Source organism: Mytilus trossulus, chromosome 1 (genome assembly GCF_036588685.1).
Source record: "Mytilus trossulus isolate FHL-02 chromosome 1, PNRI_Mtr1.1.1.hap1, whole genome shotgun sequence".
Lineage (NCBI taxonomy): Eukaryota > Metazoa > Mollusca > Bivalvia > Mytilida > Mytilidae > Mytilus > Mytilus trossulus.
The window spans coordinates 81706636-81728611 of record NC_086373.1 but is presented as its reverse complement, the minus strand read 5'-3'; the positions used below and the strand labels follow the sequence as shown (position 1 = coordinate 81728611).

At 31.5% G+C, this 21976-nt stretch overlaps 1 protein-coding gene across 2 annotated transcripts in view; it reads right to left on the bottom strand.

Annotated features, from left to right (window-relative positions):
• The window catches only part of LOC134687016 (E3 ubiquitin-protein ligase MIB1-like), a 69213-nt gene that overhangs the window by 33001 nt on the left and 14236 nt on the right, over positions 1 to 21976 (bottom strand). For both annotated transcript variants that reach the window (XM_063546944.1, XM_063546935.1), the window contains exons 12-13: positions 21036 to 21233; positions 12358 to 12509 (exon numbers count right to left, since the gene is read on the bottom strand). In XM_063546944.1, coding sequence (XP_063403014.1) covers positions 12358 to 12509; positions 21036 to 21233 — 350 coding nt within the window. The remainder of the gene's footprint in view (positions 1 to 12357; positions 12510 to 21035; positions 21234 to 21976) is intronic.

Here is a 21976-nt window from a genome sequence, read left to right as displayed (position 1 = left end):
ATCTTTCATTTATATTGTCTATGCTTACTTCCTTATTATTGCTGAAAAGACTGAATACATAACAAGGTTATAAGGCTTGAACGCAAGTCATTAATGAGTTCTCTACAGATTTTAAACAATAACAAAATGACAGCACTGTGGTAAGTTGGTGGGAGTCATTTATAAATAATCTGATGAGAAATCTCTGAAGTATCAATAGCTATATAAAATATTTCTTATATTATGTTCAATTTAATAATGGCCACTTGTAAAAGAGAGGCCAAAGATCCTAAAGAGAAGACCATTGTGTTTTCACCTGCACCTGAATACATTATGTTTGCCTTGAAGTCTCTTCTGACATAAAACTTCATGAAAGCAGGCTTTATAAAAATGTTTTTCTAAGCAATGTACTTGCCAAGAGTGTTTAAAGTAAAGACTCCAAAGTTCATCCTTTCAACAATACTGTAAAGCTAAAAAAAAATAACAGTTGCAGTTCAAGTTTTTTTTCTGATCAACATTCACTGTTTAAATAATTCAGAATGATTCCAGATACAAGCTTACATATTGCTTATACTACTCAGATATATTGGACCATACAGCCATAACAACCTGTATCTTTTATATTAAAATCAATCAAAAATGATTTCTTACTTCAAGGATCATTTGAAATCAGTTTGCAAAATTTGCTAATATACACAAGTTGAGATATGCCAGTCTTCTGAAATATAACATATGGACAAAGTTACATCACTGCTTATTCATTAGTCAATGGAGTTACTTAAGTTACACAGTAGCCTTTCATGATTGCTTGATAATAAATTCTGTATGTGCTTCTTCCACAAAAAAATGGATCCATTATTTCAAAATAATGTCAGTAATGAACAATACTTGGATCATTATTCCATATAAAAATGTCAATGAGACAACTCTTCACCAGCAACCAAATTAAGATGAAATATCTATTTTCGCTGGTTTTCATATTTTTCAAAATCTCTTCATTGTTAAACAAAAACGGCAATACCAAAATTCCAGATTGTGTTAGTTATGTTTAGAACTTCTTGGCCAAATGTTATATACTATAATGAAAGTTTTGCCTGTAACTATATATATCACAATTTCTGGATGGACAAATTAATGCTTTCAAGTGACATTTCAGAAACATGTTCACTATTCACCTCCCTCATATAGTGTTGTCTGCTCTATGGTTGAATTGTTGTCGCTTTGACACATTCCCCATTCCTTTCTCAATTTTAAATATTCAAATAAGATCTAGCAAAGATACTATTATTGAAAGCAGGGCTTTTATTAATTTTCTGAAAAAAGGGTACAGAGAAATATCTAAAAATTGTCACTTTTTTCCTTAGTGTTCATATATCCCTGCAGTGGTTTTTTCATCTTTTTATACTGAATATTAAAACAAAAACAAATATTTTTTTTCTATTTCTAAGGGCAAGGAGTGATTTTCTTCAATTCTTAGTGACAGCTACTAAGTTTTAGCTCAGACAAATGCAAATGCAAATGTGAAACATTATAATGTTAGCTCACAATAACTACTTTTGTATTCTAATTTTAGCTAGTTTTCTTTCTTAACAACAGATCTATACAAGTTTCACAATAATAAATGCACACATCATAGTAATAATGTGACTCATTGACCCACAGAATTGATCCATGAACATTTCCTCTCATATATTTCCTGAAGAAAACTATAAATGCAGCATGTTAATAAATAAACCTTCCTCAAATAAAATTGAAAGGTCAAATACTGAAACACTTCCACAGTGGTGAATATTTTTTAGTATTCTGAAACCAGAAATCTTTATAAAAAGCATAAATTCAAACTTTGAGTAATATACCTATACATATTTATGTTAAAATTAAAAAATTAAGAAAAGATTTTTTATGATTTTCAAAACAGTTCTGGTATGCTCATTTATGTCAGTTTACTGATACTGGGCATCTGGTCTTATAATTTGATCTTTGATAGGGAATATTTGTGGCTAGCTTGCAAATTTATAGATAAATCAGGTTTTAAAATATACATGTACTTTTACTAAAAGGTTTTAGGGGGAATGGGATATCATTAAGGAATAATTTAACTTTTCATTTATTCCCCCAAAGATGTGTATCAGACAAAATCAAACACAGACCCAGATAACATTCCTCTGCCAACATTAGAACTAATGGTTACTTGATACCAGTGTAAGATGGACAGATATATTCATTGAAATCTATCATCTGGATTATGATGAACTGTCCAGTTTATCTTCACCCCTCCTGCTGAGGCTAACAGCTGTTTGACATCATCTCTTATAATCACACATGCTACTCACAGCCCAGCTCACAGCATTTAATTATAGATAAAGGTCAACAGTCTACATCAGTACCAGATGCCTTTTTATGAATGAATGTTGTGACCTGATACTGATAAATTTTTTATCATCCATGGGTGCACTCTTAATTTTAATTTTCTGACTTGAATTTTAGCAATATGAATCAAGATTGAATTTTTAATGTTCATGGGCAAATACTAGACATTATGATAACTGGTACACAGAAAACTGGTCTAATAATTTCCCTTTTTTGTTTTGGCTTGAGTTCTTCAAATTCCTGAAATTTCAAATAAACTATACCCTAATGCACTATGCAGATCTCTGAACATCCAATAAATCTATTTCAACCATATTTCTTCAGTCTATAATGTTGTTTGGAAGTTTGATTAAAGGAGATATATACTACATAATAATAAAGTAAAATTTGAAACTAAGGTCAGAGTAGAAATGTAAAATAATGTCCCTTATTTTAAAAGCCAAGAAAAAAATTATCACAAAAATCCAATGTTCTGCATTTTGTAGTTTTGCTATCAATTTAAACACTGGTTTGTTCCAGTATTAAGATAAAACCATATGCAATATGCATAATGTAATAAGTTTGAAGAGAAAAGTTTTATCTATAGATTTTGTGTTATCAACTATTATCTGTTGCACAACTTTTCAACTAAATATAAAACCAGAATGGTTAACAGTTTCACAGACATAAAATAGATAGAAGCTGAGTAGATTACAGTTCATCCTTCTGCTTCCTGGTTACCATAGCAACAAAAACAAACATTAAGACATCAGGCTCAAGTATTCCCAAAAGTTAAACGAAAAACACTTGGGTGGAACCAGGATAATTTCATGCATGGCTGCATTAGCATGAGCAATTATTTTATCTTTGGTGCAAAATGTTGAAGAGAAGAGTTAACATACACATGTGTGTAAATGGTAAAGTCTAAACAAGTAGATAAGAGATCTATAAATAAAGTGAACTGTGTGATCTTTCTGCAAAAGATTCTTATCTCCCCTCATTCTTAAACATATGGAGAAATAAAATCTTATTCAATTTAATTTTTGAAACCACAAATCATTCTAATTAAAACAAAACATTCCAAATTTTTGATAACCTTAATACAACCTACATAATACAACCTACATTTCTTTTGGGACTTTTAATAGCATTTTAGTCCAAGATTGCTGCGATGGTCTAAATTGGCTAGACTTCAAGCATGACAATGGATCACTGTCACAAAGACTGATCTTTCGAGTGATCTTTTTATACCATTTACCAAAGTTATACTTTGCTAGCATAAGGAACTGTTTTCTATGCAGAAGACAAATGATAATTTTGACTGATTTTCTCACAGGTGCTTGAGGACAGGATCCTGTATGAGCCCCATATAGTCCCTCCCCCCTTTTTTTTTTTTTTTAATCATAAATCTCAGATTTTTCTATATATATCACTTATTTGTACCATATATATACTAATATACCATATTTATACTCTAAATATGCATGTTTACTATCAACGTGAATCTCGACTATAGAGCGAAGCGAAAGGTTGCCAACTTCGTTTCAAGAAATTGGGGCAATGGTCAGGAAAAATTGTTTTAAAATCTAATAATATGTCTCTTACCGGTCTAATCAACGAGTACTTGCTGTTCCCACATAATTATCCTTATCGAATATCAATATCCAGACATAATATATTACTGTTTAAACACTTTTAATTAGTTTTTTCGCTGGCGGTGTTGCTGTTTTTTGGTCCATTCAACTTCGATCAACGGAAGTTACAAAACAGCGACATCTGTGTGGTCTTCAGCTCAAGAAGGATAACTCCACATGAAAACGCTGGAAATTAGATGAGTTCTGGGGTAGAAAAAGTCAAAGATTTTCGAAATGTTTACATTCGAAATTCTCTTATATTTTCTTATCCTGCATATACCCCGGAACTCTTCTAATTTCCCGCGTTTTCATGTGGAGTTATCCTTCTTGAGCTGAAGACCACACAGATGTCGCTGTTTTGTAACTTCCGTTGATCGAAGTTGAATGGACCAAAAAACAGCAACACCGCCAGCGAAAAAACTAATTAAAAGTGTTTAAACAGTAATATATTATGTCTGGATATTGATATTCGATAAGGATAATTATGTGGGAACAGCAAGTACTCGTTGATTAGACCGGTAAGAGACATATTATTAGATTTTAAAACAATTTTTCCTGACCATTGCCCCAATTTCTTGAAACGAAGTTGGCAACCTTTCGCTTCGCTCTATAGTCGAGATTCACGTTGATAGTAAACATGCATATTTAGAGTATAAATATGGTATATTAGTATATATATGGTACAAATAAGTGATATATATAGAAAAATCTGAGATTTATGATTAAAAAAAAAAACTAGAGGCTCTAAAGAGCCTGTGTCGCTCACCTTGGTCTATGTGAATATTAAACAAAGGAAGCAGATTGAAAATTGACTACAAAGGTCAATAACTCCTACAGGGGTCAATTGACCATTTCGTTCATGTTGACTTATTTGTAGATCTTACTTTGCTGAACATTATTGCTGTTTACAGTTTACCTATTTCTATAATAATATTCAATATAATAACCAAAAACAGCAAAATTTCCTTAAAATTACCAATTCAGGGGCCGCAACCCAAAAAACAGGTTGTCCAATTCATCTGAAAATTTCAGGGCAGATAGATCTTGACCTGATTAACAATTTTACTTCATGTCAGATTTTCTCTAAATTATTTGGTTTTTGAGTTATAAGCCAAAAACTGCATTTTACCCCTATGTTCTATTTTTAGCCGTGGCGGCCATCTTGGTTTGATGGCCAGGTCACGCCACACATTTTTTAAACAAGAAACCCCAAAGATGATTGTGGCCAAGTTTGGATCAATTTGGCACAGCAGTTTCAGAAAAGAAGATTTAAGTAAAAGATATATAAAATTTACGAAAAAATGGTTAAAAATTGACTTTAAAGGGCAATAACTCCTAAAGAGGTCAACTGACCATTTTGGTCATGTTGACTTATTTGCAAATCTGACCTTGCTGAACATTATTGCTGTTTACAGTTTACCTATATCTATAATAATATTCAATATAATAACCAAAAACAGCAAAATTTCCTTCAAATTACCAATTCAGGGGCCGCAACCCCAAAACAGGTTGTCCAATTCATCTGAAAATTTCAGGGCAGATAGATCTTCACCTGATTAACAATTTTACCCAATGTCAGATTTGCTCTAAATGCTTTGATTTTTGAGTTATAAGCCAAAAACTGCATTTTACCCCTATGTTTTATTTATAGCCATGGCGGTCATCTTGGTTAGTTGGCGGGGTCACCGGACACAATTTTTAAACTAGATACCCCAATGATGATTGTGGCCAAGTTTTAAATAATTTGGCCCAGCAGTTTCAGAGGAGAAGATTTTTCTAAAAGATTACTAAGATTTACGAAAAATGGTTAAAAATTGACTATAAAGGGCAATAACTCCTAAAGTGGTCAACTGATCATTTTGGTCATGTTGACTTATTTGTAGATCTTACTTTGCTGAACATTATTGCCTTTTACAGTTTATCTCTATCTGAAATAATATTCAAGATAATAACCAAAAACAACAAAATTTCCTTAAAATTACCAATTCAGGGGCAGCAACCTAACAACAGAATGTCAGATTCATCTGAAAATTTCGGGGCAGATAGATCTTCACCTGATTAACAATATTACCCCATGTCAGATTTGCCCTAAATGCTTTGGTTTTTGAGTTATAAGCCAAAAACTGCATTTTACCCCTATGTTCTATTTATAGCCATGGCGGCCATCTTGGTTAGTTGGCGGGGTCACCGGACACAATTTTTAAACTAGATACCCCAATGATGATTGTGGCCAAGTTTAGTTAAATTTGGCCCAGTAGTTTCAGAGGAGAAGATTTTTGTAAAAGTTAACGACGGACGACGACGGACGACGACGCCGGACGCAAAGTGATGAGAAAAGCTCACTTGGCCCTTCGGGCCAGGTGAGCTAAAAAGGGGGGGAGGGACTATATGGGGCTCATACAGGATCCTGTCCTCAAGCACCTGTGGATTTTCTGTCATATTTTTCATATGAATACATTATACATTACTTCAAATTTTCATTACAATATATATACTAAGTACATGTATGTATTTATTGATAATACACTTGTTGGTCAATGAATAACTATCCACTTTTAAGGTTTAAAATTATTTTCCAGTTTTAACAAGAAATTTACAATATTTGAAGTACGGGTGTGAAATCTTGTTGCAAAATTTAAATTTGAGTTCCACATATATATCAAAAGTCCCCATTCTAAATTTCTGATTTTTTTCATGGTGTACAGAATAATTAAATATAAAGATTAATATCAATAATTGCTTAAAATTACTTCATCATAATAATAATGATTTTAATACCAAACAGTATTCACAAGAAAAAAAAAATACAATGTATGTCTTAATTGAAAGGTTTAAAATTGAAAGAAATACAAAACACAAAGTTTGAATTCAAACTTAATAAAAGAATGTCTTGAAAAATACTTCCTCTTTGAATGCCTTCATGGAATTCACAGTCATGACTTATTATTTTATGACACATTGTTGTGTAGAGTTGCTTCTCTTTGTTCATGTGTCACTGCTGTATTTAATTATATTTCACTAATAAATATTATAATAAATATTACAAATATTAAATGTTCTAATCATTGTTCTGATTTTATCCATTATCAAATGTTATAGGTCCTCTATGGCAGGAAAAATATATTATCTTATTTTATTTTAGATCCATGGAAAATTAATAACTGATACAATACTCAGTACATAATAAATTGTTTGTGTCGATGGTACAAGCTGAAATTCTATTACTGTACTAACTGTAAATCATAAAAGACACTTGCAAATTCATGTACCTCCGTATTACAGTGTTTAAATGCAAAAATTGTAGATGCAATTTTTATATAGAGACCAATCTTATATCTGTAACAAACAAGAAATATTTACGTAAATTTTTTTTAAAAAATCTGAAAATTAAAATTGAAAACAGACATCTCAATTTTGTGAATTCAGCACACACAAAAAAAACCAACCAGAAATTAAAAACAACTTTTTTTATATTTACTTTTTAGTTTATATACATGAAACATAAGGCCTCAGTGTGTCTTTGAGATGAAGGACAGCAATAAAGTGCTGTTCCTTTGCTTATTGTGTGTTTTTTGCTGTGTATGTACTGAATTTGTGTCACAGACGAATATCTCTTATTACACTATTTTTTTTGGAAAGATTTATATTTACAAAATCAATGCATCAAATCTGGGTTAAGAGAATTGAAAAAAAATGTAAGGAAGGGGGAGTTGATATTCATAAAATGTATCTCTAAAACATTGACATTTATGTAGGAAATGGCTTTTATAATATTTTTTCATCTTCGTAACTTTCAATAATATACAATATGCACATCCACAGTGGCAAATGCTTTAGCATTGTTAAATGTAAAGTTCCAGTTAACAAGATCCAGTATATTGTGCTGAAACAAGGTTTGTACCACCCAGGAGAAAAGCTGACCTCAGATAATTTGGCTTTTCTATTTAGGCTATCTTAATTTCATGCTCTCAAATGTTTCATACTTTAGTGATTTAAAAAACTATGAATTGAGAGGTTATTCCCCAAAAATATAAGTGTTTTAACACACAGAAATCTTAGCATTTGAGTTTTTTAAGATAAATAACTCATAATGATATGACTTTCATTATAGTTTATAAATAGTCTACAATAGTGCTCACAAAATATTTAAGTGGAAACTATTCATTCCATCATTTTTCCTTTTTTGCTGAATTAAAATATCATTGTTTTTTCAATTTTTACAAGCTTACATAATACTGTTCTTATCTGATTTTCATTGGGTATGCAGAGGCAGATGTAGGTGGAGGCAGGTGCCCAGTCTCCCTTTTGAAGGGAAAAATATAGTTGATTATATGGGAAATCACTGATGCATGACTGGAGCAAGGCCCTTTTAGGCAGTCAGCAGGCCCCCTTATGAAAATTTCAGGATCCACCACTCATATTGACTGTTAATGTATCTTTTTAAAAAAATAATGTAGTTGTTTCCAGTAACTCTGAAGTAATTTTTGATTGCAGCATTCAGTTTCAAGGTTCAGAGTATCCGTATAATGTATAATATTTTAAAACTACATTCAATCTTAAAGGAAAACAGAATTTCTTGTACGAGTCATTTTTGTAAGTGTGTGTAAAAGTATAATTTAATACATCCCCTTTCCTGGAAAGTTCCATCATGGTTGGTGAATAAGAGAATTTTGTGCTGAACATGTGGTTTAACATCTAACCTAAAGCCTACCAATGGTGGGTATGTAGAAAATTATGATACCAAAAGACTTGATCTAAATCGCTGCTGTAGAGCATTTTAAAAATGTGTTTTGTTCGTTTTTTTTAGCATAACTGACATGAAATTTATAGTATTCAAATATTTTTTCTCCAAAGATTTATATATTAATAATGTGAACATATTTTTTATGTCTCCAACAAAAAGGATGTTTATTTATTTAATGCCATTACTCATGCAGCGGCCCCCATGCAGCACAGTCTAATATATTTCGACACCATACAGGCACGTTTTTCTACATGTTATATCAGTAAGAAAATACTAAAAAAATTATAATGGAAAAACATCTGGAGTTTTCACAAAAAATACTGCATTTTTTCCAAAATTTCCATGTGTATCTCTTTTAATCAGTAAATTTTTTTTTCAAATTTCCAGAATAATTTAATGAAAAATCACATCCCAATTATTTTCAATGCTGATTTGATTCCAATAAAAATGGATCATATATTTCATAATATTAAAATCCTGGTAATTCAGATGATGAATCTGAACACACATGTGGCTTCCTTTATCTTAAATAGCCAAGGAATGCCATTTGAATTGTAACTAAACCCATCTGGCATCTTATTATAAATGGATATTTCTGCCATGAGGGGTTTGGGGTGCAATACACAATGTATTAAAATCATTTCCTGATCATCTTTGCATCTCATTATATGAGCAGTTATAGGAATGAGATAAATTTTAAAATAACCTTCAAATTAGTGTCACTTAGGTACAATTCTCAAAACAAATATTAAATAACCTTCATTACTCTTGATTAACCCTTTATCATCATCTACACACACAGTAGCAGTGCATCTACATGTGTTTCAGCATGCAAGGCACTAAGGGGGTAATTGAACCTTGAAATCTCAAGAGACTCTTATTATGTCTTGGAATAAACAGAAAATAAATCTAAGATCAAAATAATGATAATTATCCTATCAACACATCATTGTTTAATCAATAGAAGACTAATGGGATTATCCTAATGATCCTATACATAATCCCACTGATGGCCTCATAATGTAATAACATGGATCACACAGTCTATGAAGTATGCCAAAATATATGTAATGCATAGCCTTATAAGTAAAGGAGCAGTCATAGGATGGCCTTCACTCCATATATGCTACCTCTCCACAATACAACTTCAAAATCTACAATGTAACTTGATCAAAGCTCTGAATACTAACAAAATACTATCTCTTCTAATTCTTTATAAACCTCTTACTATACCCCTTGGATCATGGAGACTCTTGTCTTAGAATGAAGGATAGCTTTTAAATGTGGGAAAGTCACTGACACACTTGGCAGGTATATATTTGTATATATATAGCAAAGGAAACAAACCCGTGATCTGATAAATACTTCTTTTTCTCAGCATAGTACTGGTTGCATCATGGATGACCTTTGACACAATAATACTTGAAGATATCAGTTAGGGGTACTCCTAATTTGAAGGGGCTGACTATAATCTGTGATCTAGAGACTGTTTATCTGCACTGGTGCTGTACATCTTTAGGCATACACACCACTGATGTATGACAATGCAGCACTGTTATAAAATGTATACTTTCTATTGCTGTGATCATCAGGGCATTCGTGCCAACTTTCTTTTACGCATTCAACTGGTGCTAAGTCAACATAGCAGAGCTTACTTCTCAGTTCTTACTAAAGTAACTGCTTCGTAGACTCAAAGCATATACCCTACATATGGACTTATCAAATTTAACTCGGGACTACAGACTGAACTAACTTGTAAGTACTGTGTGTGCCAAACATATATTTTACATTTTAAAACAAATCCCCTGTAGACCCTCTTTAAAATCAGCTTAATGTACAATATTTAGAGCATATAGTCAATTCATTACATGATAGATTGAGATTAAAATCCAGGAGCAATTGACCCCTGTTAAATTTCAGAGCCTGCCGATGTTTGATATCCCTTATCTAATCAAATTTTCAGCCTTTTTCATGGCTTAAGACAATCAATGCTTTATTCCAATTTGTCTGGCTTTACTGTTAAGTTAAAAACCAAATTTATTCTTACAGTTGATATTGTTAAAAACTTACAAAAAGTTAAAAATTTGGTAATCAAATGTTTATGATGTTTATTCAAGGCAAAAAAATGCATTTCCTACAAAGTTTTCACATTCAAATCATAACCTAGCTTGACAATATAATTCACAATTTCATTTTGATACAGATCCAGCTAAATACATGTTGGTACCTTAAACTTGCTCAAGTTAAATATCCTTTTATAGTGACGAAAATGAAGCATGAAACCGAATGAGACTTTTTCCCAGCATGACCTGTGTATTTTACTATTTCAGGAAAGACATTTACAAGATAGCTTTACTGTAGTTGGTTGAACTTGGGCCAAATCAGTCAAATAAGGTCATTTGGTCCCCTTCAACCAGCTGTAGCCAGCAATTCTAACATCACCAAGAATAGTGTGCATGGTTTGGACTGAGTGCTGTGTTTTTACATACATACCAAGGGGGATAACTCCAGATTTGTTTTTGCATGTCTATTTACAAATGTACTTTGATCAAAATATGATTTTTCTTAATAAAATTCTTCTATATCACTTAAGCACAATCTTTAAAAAATGTACGATGGGTAGAAATAAACTTTAGTCATATTGTTACGGATAAATCTGTATGAAATCATTCAATCATCTAAAAAATGTTCAAATCACTGGCAACTGGGCACAAACCAAAAGCGTCTCAGATCATTTTCCCCCTTGCATTCAGCTTCCACATAATTGTTATTGTCAATAATATAAAACATCTGTGCCATCTTAATTGTCTTTCTGAAATGTGACACTTTGGCAAATATTTCCTACCACATGGTAATGGTATGCCACTTTTCTTCTATTGTATTCCCTCTACAATTTCTATGACTCACAGTACAGCTCATCATTTTGGTGACACGATCAAAGTGACATTAAATACATTCATAGGCAAAGCATAATTAGTACAAAACATATAGCATTCTATCATTTACTTTATCAAGATACTGAAAATTAAGGTGATGTTACTTTTTAATGCAACATGTTGTAGGATGATTTTCTCCATAGATAGAAAACAAATATTGCAAAAGGACAATAGCTGTTTAAAAATACGAATTTTTCCAAAGTAGCTGAAATGGTAATGAAATAGAGAGCTAGAATTTGCCAAAATGTTTGCAGTTGACCTTAATATTAAGTTGCAATGTAGGAAATTTTTTATATTAACAGAATGTTGGTAGGGCATTGCAATTTCAGGTCAGCATGTCCTTTATATTTAACCAGGAATGTCCCCTTAAAAGATATCTGAAGGTGATAACTGTGATGGAAAACAAGCATGACAATTTTGCTGTTGTTATCTGCTTTGATGGTTAAGGTCACCATGGTTCTCTTTTCTTTTTTTTAAATAGCATGCAGTTTATATCAAGTCATTTTACTTGGAAATCCTTAACACAACAAAATGCAACGTGTATCATAACAATTGGGATGATGATCAGATGAAGATTGTTCCTCTGTGCAGCAGAAGGCAGGATTTTGTAACAGCAAGCTCAATTCAGAAACTTACATGGGATTCCCCCTCATTGCAGCAGAAGACAGAAATTGTAATGGCAAGGTCAATACAATATATATATTTAGAAACCTACCTGGGATTCCCCCTGAGTGCAGCATGATGTAGAGCATTAAACCCATTGTTATTTGTAACTGTAAGATCAGCATGATGTTCTAACAACAACTGGATCATGTCATCTCTCTTTTTACTGATGGCATCATGGAGTGGTGTATCACCTTCTGAGTCCTTCAAAACATCATAAATATAAAATTCAATAAATTCAGTTCATATCTTTGTTCATAGATTGTTTAACTGCTGATGTTCTGTTTAATTTTTTTTAACTGTTATTCAATATTGATCTGATTTACAGGGAGGAATTGTTTTGGATTTGTTTACAGTAGTGTTGTCAAATTGTACATTTTTGCCTAACCGGTTAGTCGGATAATCGTTCGACCAATTAACGGGTTGATGTTTGAAGACCTTAAACTATCAACAGTACCCTAAACATAGGTATATAAAGATTTAGTATCAGTGTCAATGTTAATACGATGAATCTAAGTTTGTCCTTTAGTATTAAAAGGCTTGTCTGTAAGATTCCTGTCGACGTTAGACTTTTAATAATCAAATACACAGTATCAACTGTGGCGTTTGTACTAACTTCAGATTGAATAAAAAAAACTTCTTGATATCTTAGAATTGAATATGTCTGAAACCGATTATTCTTTCATTTTCTCTTGTTGTCTCCGAAAGTAATGTGGAGCGTTTATGTTTGAATTTATTAATCCTGATACTCATACCATCAAGTATACATTGATTACATTCACGTTGGTTTGCTTTTTACAGCTTTTGAGTTAGTATTTCGTTTAAAGTATGACATAGACTTACACGACGTAGAATGCACATTCAGATGTATTGGATCAAAAATGAAATGAAGTAAATCGTAAAATTTAATCATATTTCTTATTTAAAGTTACTGTTAAAACAACATGTAACTAATTATGTTTCCTTAAGATCTTGCCCCGAGCTGAGACACAAGTTCTAATTAATTTTATATTTTTGGATTAACAATAGCAATGAACATACTGGACAATTGATCCGTCAAATTAATTTCCACGAGGACAATTTTTAAAGCAAACATAACTATTTAATGATTTCAATACAAATCTATATCAAATCTATTAGTATTGAAAACTAGTGTTGTCAACGGTTAATCGGTTAACCGGTTAACCGTTCCAATGACCGAATACCGAATACCAAAAGGCAAAACGTCCGCTTAACCAGTTACGTTTTGCCTTTTGGTATTCGGTATTCGGTCATTGGAACGGTTAACCGGTTAACCGATTAACCGTTGACAACACTAGTTTACAGACAGACATCTTACAATTTATCTTTATAATCATTTCATATTATATAATATTAGGACAACATGCTCATGTATGAGAATATGAAACTAGTTTTGTTGTCCTGATGTCTAAGCCAGATTGTTTACCTGTTGCCTCACAACTTCCAAGTCCATTGTGATTCATGTCACATCATTATTTTTCTTAATCTTTTCATGAATTCACACATCATTGCTTTACTCTTATATACTGCATGGTTAACAGAGGCATCAAATAAATTTGTTGAAATGCTTCCATTAAAATTTAGAGGGGACAAAAATCAAAGAACTCTTACTGTTGAGGGGAGTAAAGTTTAAGGCCTTTAAGAATCATGGTAATGTGTTGCTCTATAAAATGTTTTCTTTTAGACTATGTTATTGATGTGATGCTATAATCTCTAGAAATATGATGGTATTTCAAAATTTAGTTTACCAGAATGCTGCATGAAATTTGTTGGTGAGAAACGTTGTTAAGATAGACCAAGAAGAATGTAGAAACATGTGAGAAGTAGTGACAAATTCTATAGAACCATATAACAAATGGGATATTCCATGTTGTTGAACTGTTGGTGGGTTAACTAAAGATACCTAGTTGGTGACCATTCACAGTTTTGATGAAAATAAAGAAGGGATTCACATCATTTTGTAATCTAAAGGTCTACTTGGTAATTGAAACACACAATGTTATGGTAATCAATTTCAAAAGACAACATACAAGGTAACTGTTTTGATTTTCTGCCAAAACTAACATGCATAGGAAATAGTGTTATGAAGTATAAAGATTTAGGCATTTAGCACTATAATCAAATTAGCTTAATTATATGCATAATAAATTTAAATGTTGTTCTCTATATATACCCAGGAATTTAATCAAGTTTTACATAGTAATAGAATATTATGTAAGGGGATTGAACTATAATTGCAGTTTATTTGAAGTAATACTTTTTTTATAGCACAGGCAAAGTTAATCTGTTTAAGTGTTGTTGCAGAAAAGATATTTACATCAAACTATTAAGCACATGTAAAACAGAAACAACACAGTAGGAACACCTTTGAAAGTCTTTGAAAGGGATAAAAGAGAAGTTGTGTGTGATGCAGAGTGCAATGTATTCACCCACTTGTTTGTTAGATATTGATGAAAATTACATTGCTTATTGGGTATAAAAATTCAACTTATTAGGAAGTGACTGCCTAACATATATGAAAATCACTTGCAGGGTTCAACCCTATGTTTTATAGTTCTAGACCAACCTCAAAAGGTGGTCTCATTGGGGGGTTCTGATCCCGGATCACGCTTACTGTTTTGTCAGATTTCCGTATCCCGCTTATACTATGTACCTAAGCAATTCTCATTTTTTTGTAATTCACGTGTCCCGCTATACATTTATTTCCGTTTTCAAGGCACAATAATTTGACTTTCCTGTGTCACGCTTATGAAAAATCGGCAATCCCAAACCCCAATGAGACCCGCTCAAAACAAAAGCAAAATAGTATGTAACATAAGTTTTGGAGGGATGAATGGAAAGAGAATCATACAAACTGAAGAAAGGATGGCCAGATTTATGGACAGATGGAGGAACAGACATACAAAAAATGTGATTTAATGACTGGGGGGTATAAATAATAACATCACTTCTTCAATGCTTGAAGTTCAAATATTTAAGGGACCAGAATTAAAAAGGTTTTCTTCATTCATACTTATTAATATTTTTTTCTTATTTTGTGTTGAAATTCATAATTTTATGAATGAATATTTAACAACGTTAAATAATTGTTATTTTTTCTGAGATGATTTTGCAATTTTAGAATTATGGCTGTTTATTCCTTTTTCTTCCCAATCCAGAGGTAAAACATAATTTCTGATTATTTTGTCAAATGGTCTATTTTAACTCATTGACCTTTCCATAGATGTGTATTTTTATCATTTATGTAAGCTTTAACTGAGACTCAGAATGCAAGAGAGGAAAAGCCAATTGAATGAAAATAACTTAATACATTTTGTGCATCCCATGCACTTTTCTGGATTTATCTCCATCAGGAACACTCAAACTTGATATTTTGTATTTATCTGCTTAAAGACATGAGGAGCTTATGACAAAGAGGGGAAACTGTCAACTGTTTAAAACCAAGATGAACATCAACAGTACATGCAGTGCTGTAAAAAAATGCTTATTCAGCACTTTGGGATGGAGACGTTTATGACATAGCTAAAGTTAGTCAAGTGCTTTACTGACTTCACTTAAGGTCAAACCAAGGACATCAAATCTGACAGACATATTAAAGTAAGAGAATGACCAAAGTAATCCTGTCTCAGCAAAATAAACCTCTTATGAATGCTTAGAAAAAAGAATAAGGTCAAGGTCAAGATGAGAATGCAAATCTTAAGAAGTCTGTTTTTGTAGCATCTTTGACATTTTTTGTTGTACTAGTTATTAAAACAAACAAAAAGTAGATATAAAAGAAAGAACAATCCAAAAACTGCTAAATAACCTACATGTAAAATATGTAAAAGTTACTCTTACTTGTTACTACACATTAATTTCAATCCATAACTTGAATTTGTTTCTAGGAATTTATTTAATGATATTTAGTTACATTTACGATTTATACTTTTAAAAGCAACAAACGTTTATGGTATATGTATCAAGTTGCGGAAATATATATTTGTGGTTAGCATGTGAAAAAGTACATTCAATATGTTGTAACTATTACTGCATCCCATATATTTTATAAAATCTAACTTAAATGATGGCCTGTTTAATGAGTAGCAATCTTCAAATTTTAATTCCATAATGAAACTAACTAAGCACTATTTAAAAAAAATTGACCCTTATAGGAAAAGAGCATTTAATTTTTCTTATATTTCATCTGAACGTTCAATGTAAAATAATGTTAGTGACTTGTAATGTTACCAAAACAATTCTGGCCATAAGCAAGTCATTATGTTTTTCAAGATAAATAAGTTCAAACCTGTAGACAAAATGTTTTAACTATCTGTTATAAAGAAAAGTCATATATTTAATTTTTATTTAAACACCTTTCTCAGATAACTGGATTAAATTGGCAAAATTTCAAGTAAAATTGGCAAATGACTATTTAATTAACAGCTAATTCGTATAAATATTCAAAATAATTTTAGGATAAAAGAAATCGTATAGATTAAGCAGACAAACCTTGGTTACAATCCACTGGGCACTTTCAGAGAAGTGTTTTAAAGAAAATTTAAGGGACACAGGATGGGAGACTGACAAAAGAGACATAGAGTTGGCAAAAGGTCAAATGACTGAAAGATGAGCCAAAAAAGGATTGACTTTCAATTTTCAAATGTACATCACAAAGATTAAAGAATCTCCTGATATTAAGCGTCTCTGCAAATAGATTATTTGTTCAATAATAAAACCAAACTTTTTAGATAAAACATAGCACTACAAATATTGACTCAAGGAAACTCAAACAGAAAGCAATGTGAACAATAAAGTCCAGTTCATCCTGTCAGGTAAGGTAATTTCTAGGTCAATTGATACAAAAATTTGTAAACACGGAACCTAGTGTCTCGCCTACTTTTGCTGTTAATTGCAGGCCCAACAAAAAAGGGGAAAAAAAGGAATAAAAAAAATAATTTATAAGTAAAATACGGAAAAACAAAATTTCCATCTTGAGGTTAGCTTTTGATCATAAACTAGCTTCTGTCAAAGTTTGGTACAAATCCAATATAGTATAAGAAAGTTATCAAAATTTTAAAAACTTTAACCACAGAGTGAATGTGTTGTTTCCTGACAGAAAATCAAAGTCGATTTAAAAGTAAAATACCCAAAAGATGGAATTTTATTTTTACAAAATTTACTTCTGGATACTATCTTATAATCATAAACAATCTTCTGTCCAAGTTTGGTAGAAATCCAGTATAGTTTAAGAAAGTTATTAAAATTTCAAAAACTTTAACCACAGAGTAAATATTTGTGGATGCCGACGGAATGTAGGATTGCTATGTCTTGCTTTTTTAACTAAAGTCAAAGGCTCAACAACTAGAGGCTATAAAGAACCTGTGGCGCTCACCTTGGTCTATGTGAATATTAAACAAAGGAAGCAGATGGATTCATGACAAAATTGTGTTTTGGTGATGGTGATGTGTTTGTACATCTTACTTTACTGAACATTCTTGCTACTTACAATTATCTCTATCTATAATAAACTTGGCCCAGTAGTTTCAGTGAAAAAAGTAAGTAAAAATTTACAAATTTCATGAAAATTGTTAAAATTTGACTATTAAGGACTTTAACTCCTTATGGAGTCAATTGACCATTTCGGTCGTGTTGACTTATTTGTAAATCTTACTTTATTAAACCTTATTGCTGTTAACAGTTTATCTCTATCTATAATAATATTCAAGATAATAACCAAAAACAGCAAAATTTCCTTCAAATTACTAATTCAGGGGCAGCAACCCAACAACAGGTTGTCCTATTCATCTGAAAATTTCAGGGCAAATAAATCTTGACCTGATAAACAATCTTGACCCATGTCATATTTGCTCTAAATGCTTTTGTTTTTGAGTTATAAGCCAAAAACTGCATTTTACCCTTATGTTCTATTTTTAGCCGTGGTGGCCATCTTGATCATGTTGATTGGATGGCCGGGTCACCGGACACATTTTTTAAACGTTTAGATACCCCAAAGATGATTGTGGCCAAATTTGGATTAATTTGGCCCAGTAGTTTCAGAGGAAAAGATTTTTGTAAAAGTTAACAACACTGGACGCCGGAGGATGTGGGACGCTGGACACAAAGTGATGAGAAAAGCTCACTTGGCCCTTCGGAATAGGTGAGCTAAAAAGGTAGAGCATAATTGACAACACAAGGATGCTACATGTATTTTAAGTTATTTCAACTATATTTTATAGTATAAAAGTTGATTGCAATTGGTTAAATAGTTTCACAGGAGAAGATTTGGTAAAGGTCAGCAGACAATGGTGAATGACCAGCAACTTTGGGCCATGTGAATAAAAAAAAAAAAAGTCTTGAGCTCACTATATTTTTTGTATAGATTCTTCTTTATTCTTATATATAGTGATTTTAAAATATTCAGTAACTTTCCATTTATTCAATAAGTAAAATTGAATATCCATCACTGACAGTCCAAGATGGAAAATAAAATATAATCAAATCAACACTGTGCTTATTTCAAGGTCACAGCAAAAAAAATAAATAAAGAAGGGTGAAAAAAACAAAGAACAAGTAGAATCTTTACATTAGATATGCAAAAAAATACATGTTTAAGCACATGCTTTACAAAACTTCAGACTATTTTTTTATGTATTTTTTTTAACATGTGTATATCAACAATCTTACAGCTACAAATATTCCATTTATAATAAGGTGAGAACCTCACAGCTGTGCACAAAACTCAATCTTAATTGACTGCAATTTATTATCTGCAAAAGGTTGATTGTATGACCAGCGATATTTGTGCATATATACATGTACACCCTATTCAGCCACCATGAATTAAACTCAGACCATGTCTTACTGACAGATGTAAAATGTCCTGGTATCTAATATTCTGAACCCTTGTTGACCTTGAAGGATCTAGAGGCACTGCAGTTTCAGAGACAAATTCTGAACCCTTGCTGACTTTGAAGGATCTAGAGGCACTGCAGTTTCAGAGACAAAGATGTTAAAAAAGTGTTTAACTGTATGTTGAATTTTATATTGAAAAGAATAATAGATAACCATAGCATCATCGAAAGCTGGATTTTGACATGGCATGGGATGAATACTGTATTCAGGATTTATTGCGTGCATTTATTGTTGCAATTTTGTCATTTAAGTCTTAAATATGATTTTGATTTTTACTAATTTAAGAAAAATCCTGTTAAATTCATATAAAATATTTGAAAATGTGAGTTTAAATTATTTTGTTTACAACTCTGTCCCATTTTTTGCAATAATTTCTGAATTTAAAGTAGTAAGATGGTAACTACTTAGACACTTTTTACTAAATTGCAAAACAGGATCAGAACTTATTTTTAAAATATGATCAAAAATTCTGTATCAACTACAAAGTTGCTAATTTGTACAGAAAATCATAGCTATTGGTGTTCAGTTTTTTTTTAATAAGTTGATATTGTTTGTTTCAAGAATGAGTAAATGCTCACAATGTCCAAAACAGCCCAACAGACCATGTTTGTTATACATAATGCACAACCTAGCAAGCAACTTGTACTTTTGATCTAAACTTTTAAAATAAATAATAATATAATGACAATTTGTTCACCATTTGATATACCAGTCCTTATATTAAGGCCATGTTATCAATTAACTAAAGCAACAAATTAAAACTCCAAATTGTGACATACATTGGTTTAAGAAAAATGGTTATATTCATGCCAAAAAAGGTAGCTTAATGTTTATGGGAAGTATATGACAACTCAGGGAAGCACCATTGAATCATGGTGCCGGAATATCAACTGGAAAAGAACTTAATTTTGGTATCAAACAATTAAGGGCATACCATACAGTTACAGGGAAGGTAATGACATTGCTAACGTAAAATGTTATCTTGGCAACATCAAACTATGACATATCGGGAAAAGATGCATTTCGACTGATTTTTATCATTCAAACTGATTTCATTTGAAAACGAGTGCATGGACCCTTATTTTTTAAAACAGCAATTTGTTTCATTTTGCAAGGAGATTATGTGACCCAAATTTTATAAAACTGTAAATAGCGCAATTTTTTAAATTTTAATAAACATGCAGCAAAAAATGACATATTTTCCTCTATTCATGAACATTTGATAAATATGAGTTATTTCTGAATAAAAAAATGCATAATTTTTGAATACTTATAAAATACAGAAATTACCGATTATTTAACAAAAAAAACATTTGTGTTTATCTTTAAAACAAAAAAGTTATGACTTTCTTTCGATAAAGAAAATACGGACACAAATCTGAATTTTGAGCAAATATCCAAATTTCGACCTCATTTTACTCAAAAAGTAGCACATGAAGGTATATTTTTAATTACGTATTTGACTGAATCAGGTAAAAAATAGCCCATATGCAAATTTTCATCAACTTGTAAATACAGGTTCAAACTGTATCGTATGCCCTTAAGTAAAATTTAATGCTTTTCATTATTGTTTAAACCCTAATTACACCTCATGCCATTTTACTGACTTGAAATGTATGCCTGTGCTTAGAAAAATACTGAGGTCAAAAAGACAATTTAAACCATGAAAATTTTTCCTTACCAGGTGAAAAAACATATTTGATGTCTATGATAGTAAAATTCTTAGTAAAATTTTATAGTAGAATTACTATCAAGTGTCTATATAGGATGATGTTATATGGCTTTTGTTCCCATTGATAAGAAATTTATTCCTCTTACCTGTAAGCTAGGATGACAACCTAGTTCTAGTAGAATTCTAACTACACCAATATGGCCTTTGTTGACACCTATATGTAAGGGTGTCTGCCTACGTTTGTTCCTGGCGTTTAGATCTGCACCACCACGTTGAAGCTGTTCTACAACACTGGGTTCATCACCAAAAGCAGCATGATGTATTGCTCTGTCACCATCTTTGTCCTGATTCATGAAATATAACTTCTTAGAAAAGGTCACAGAGAAAAGACAACTTGTCAGAAATAAATAGGAAATGTTCCCATGGGACACAGATGATGCCCCTGCTATTATTTAACATTATAAAAGGATAAAACTCAAGTACAAGTGAGAATACCCAAATCAAACTTGATCTGAGTTTTGCAGTTATAGGCATTGTGTATAAGTTTAATATTTAAGGAGACTAACTTAAGTTTAAATAATTGGAATATAAAAATTCAGCAATGTTCCTTGGTAAAGGGGCATAACTCTAGAACAGTAAAAGTGATGTCAGCCTTAATTCAAACTTAATCTGTGTTTTATGCAAATAAGCATTGTATATAATATTTATAACATTTGGTTGAGGCAAACTTAAGTTAGAGAAGAAAAACCAATATGGGGAAAGAGGCATAAAAAGAACAAATCCCAGATAAAAGAACACTTTTCAGAACTTTTAAGCTTTTTAACTATTTTTTTACATCAAATTATGAGATCATTTCTATCTAATGTCAATTTTCAATACAATAACAGAAAGTCAATTGTGAACAATACCATTATTTCATAATTTAAGCTGAAAGGACTTCATGCTATGAATATCAGCCAAACATCTTGATATGTTTGGTTTTGGTAAGTCACAGGTTTGATGTCAAAGGAGTAGGTCCAGTAAGACCCCTTTTAGGCCCCAAAATATAGTAGTTTTACAAAATTGTTAAAATGTATACTTTTAGTTA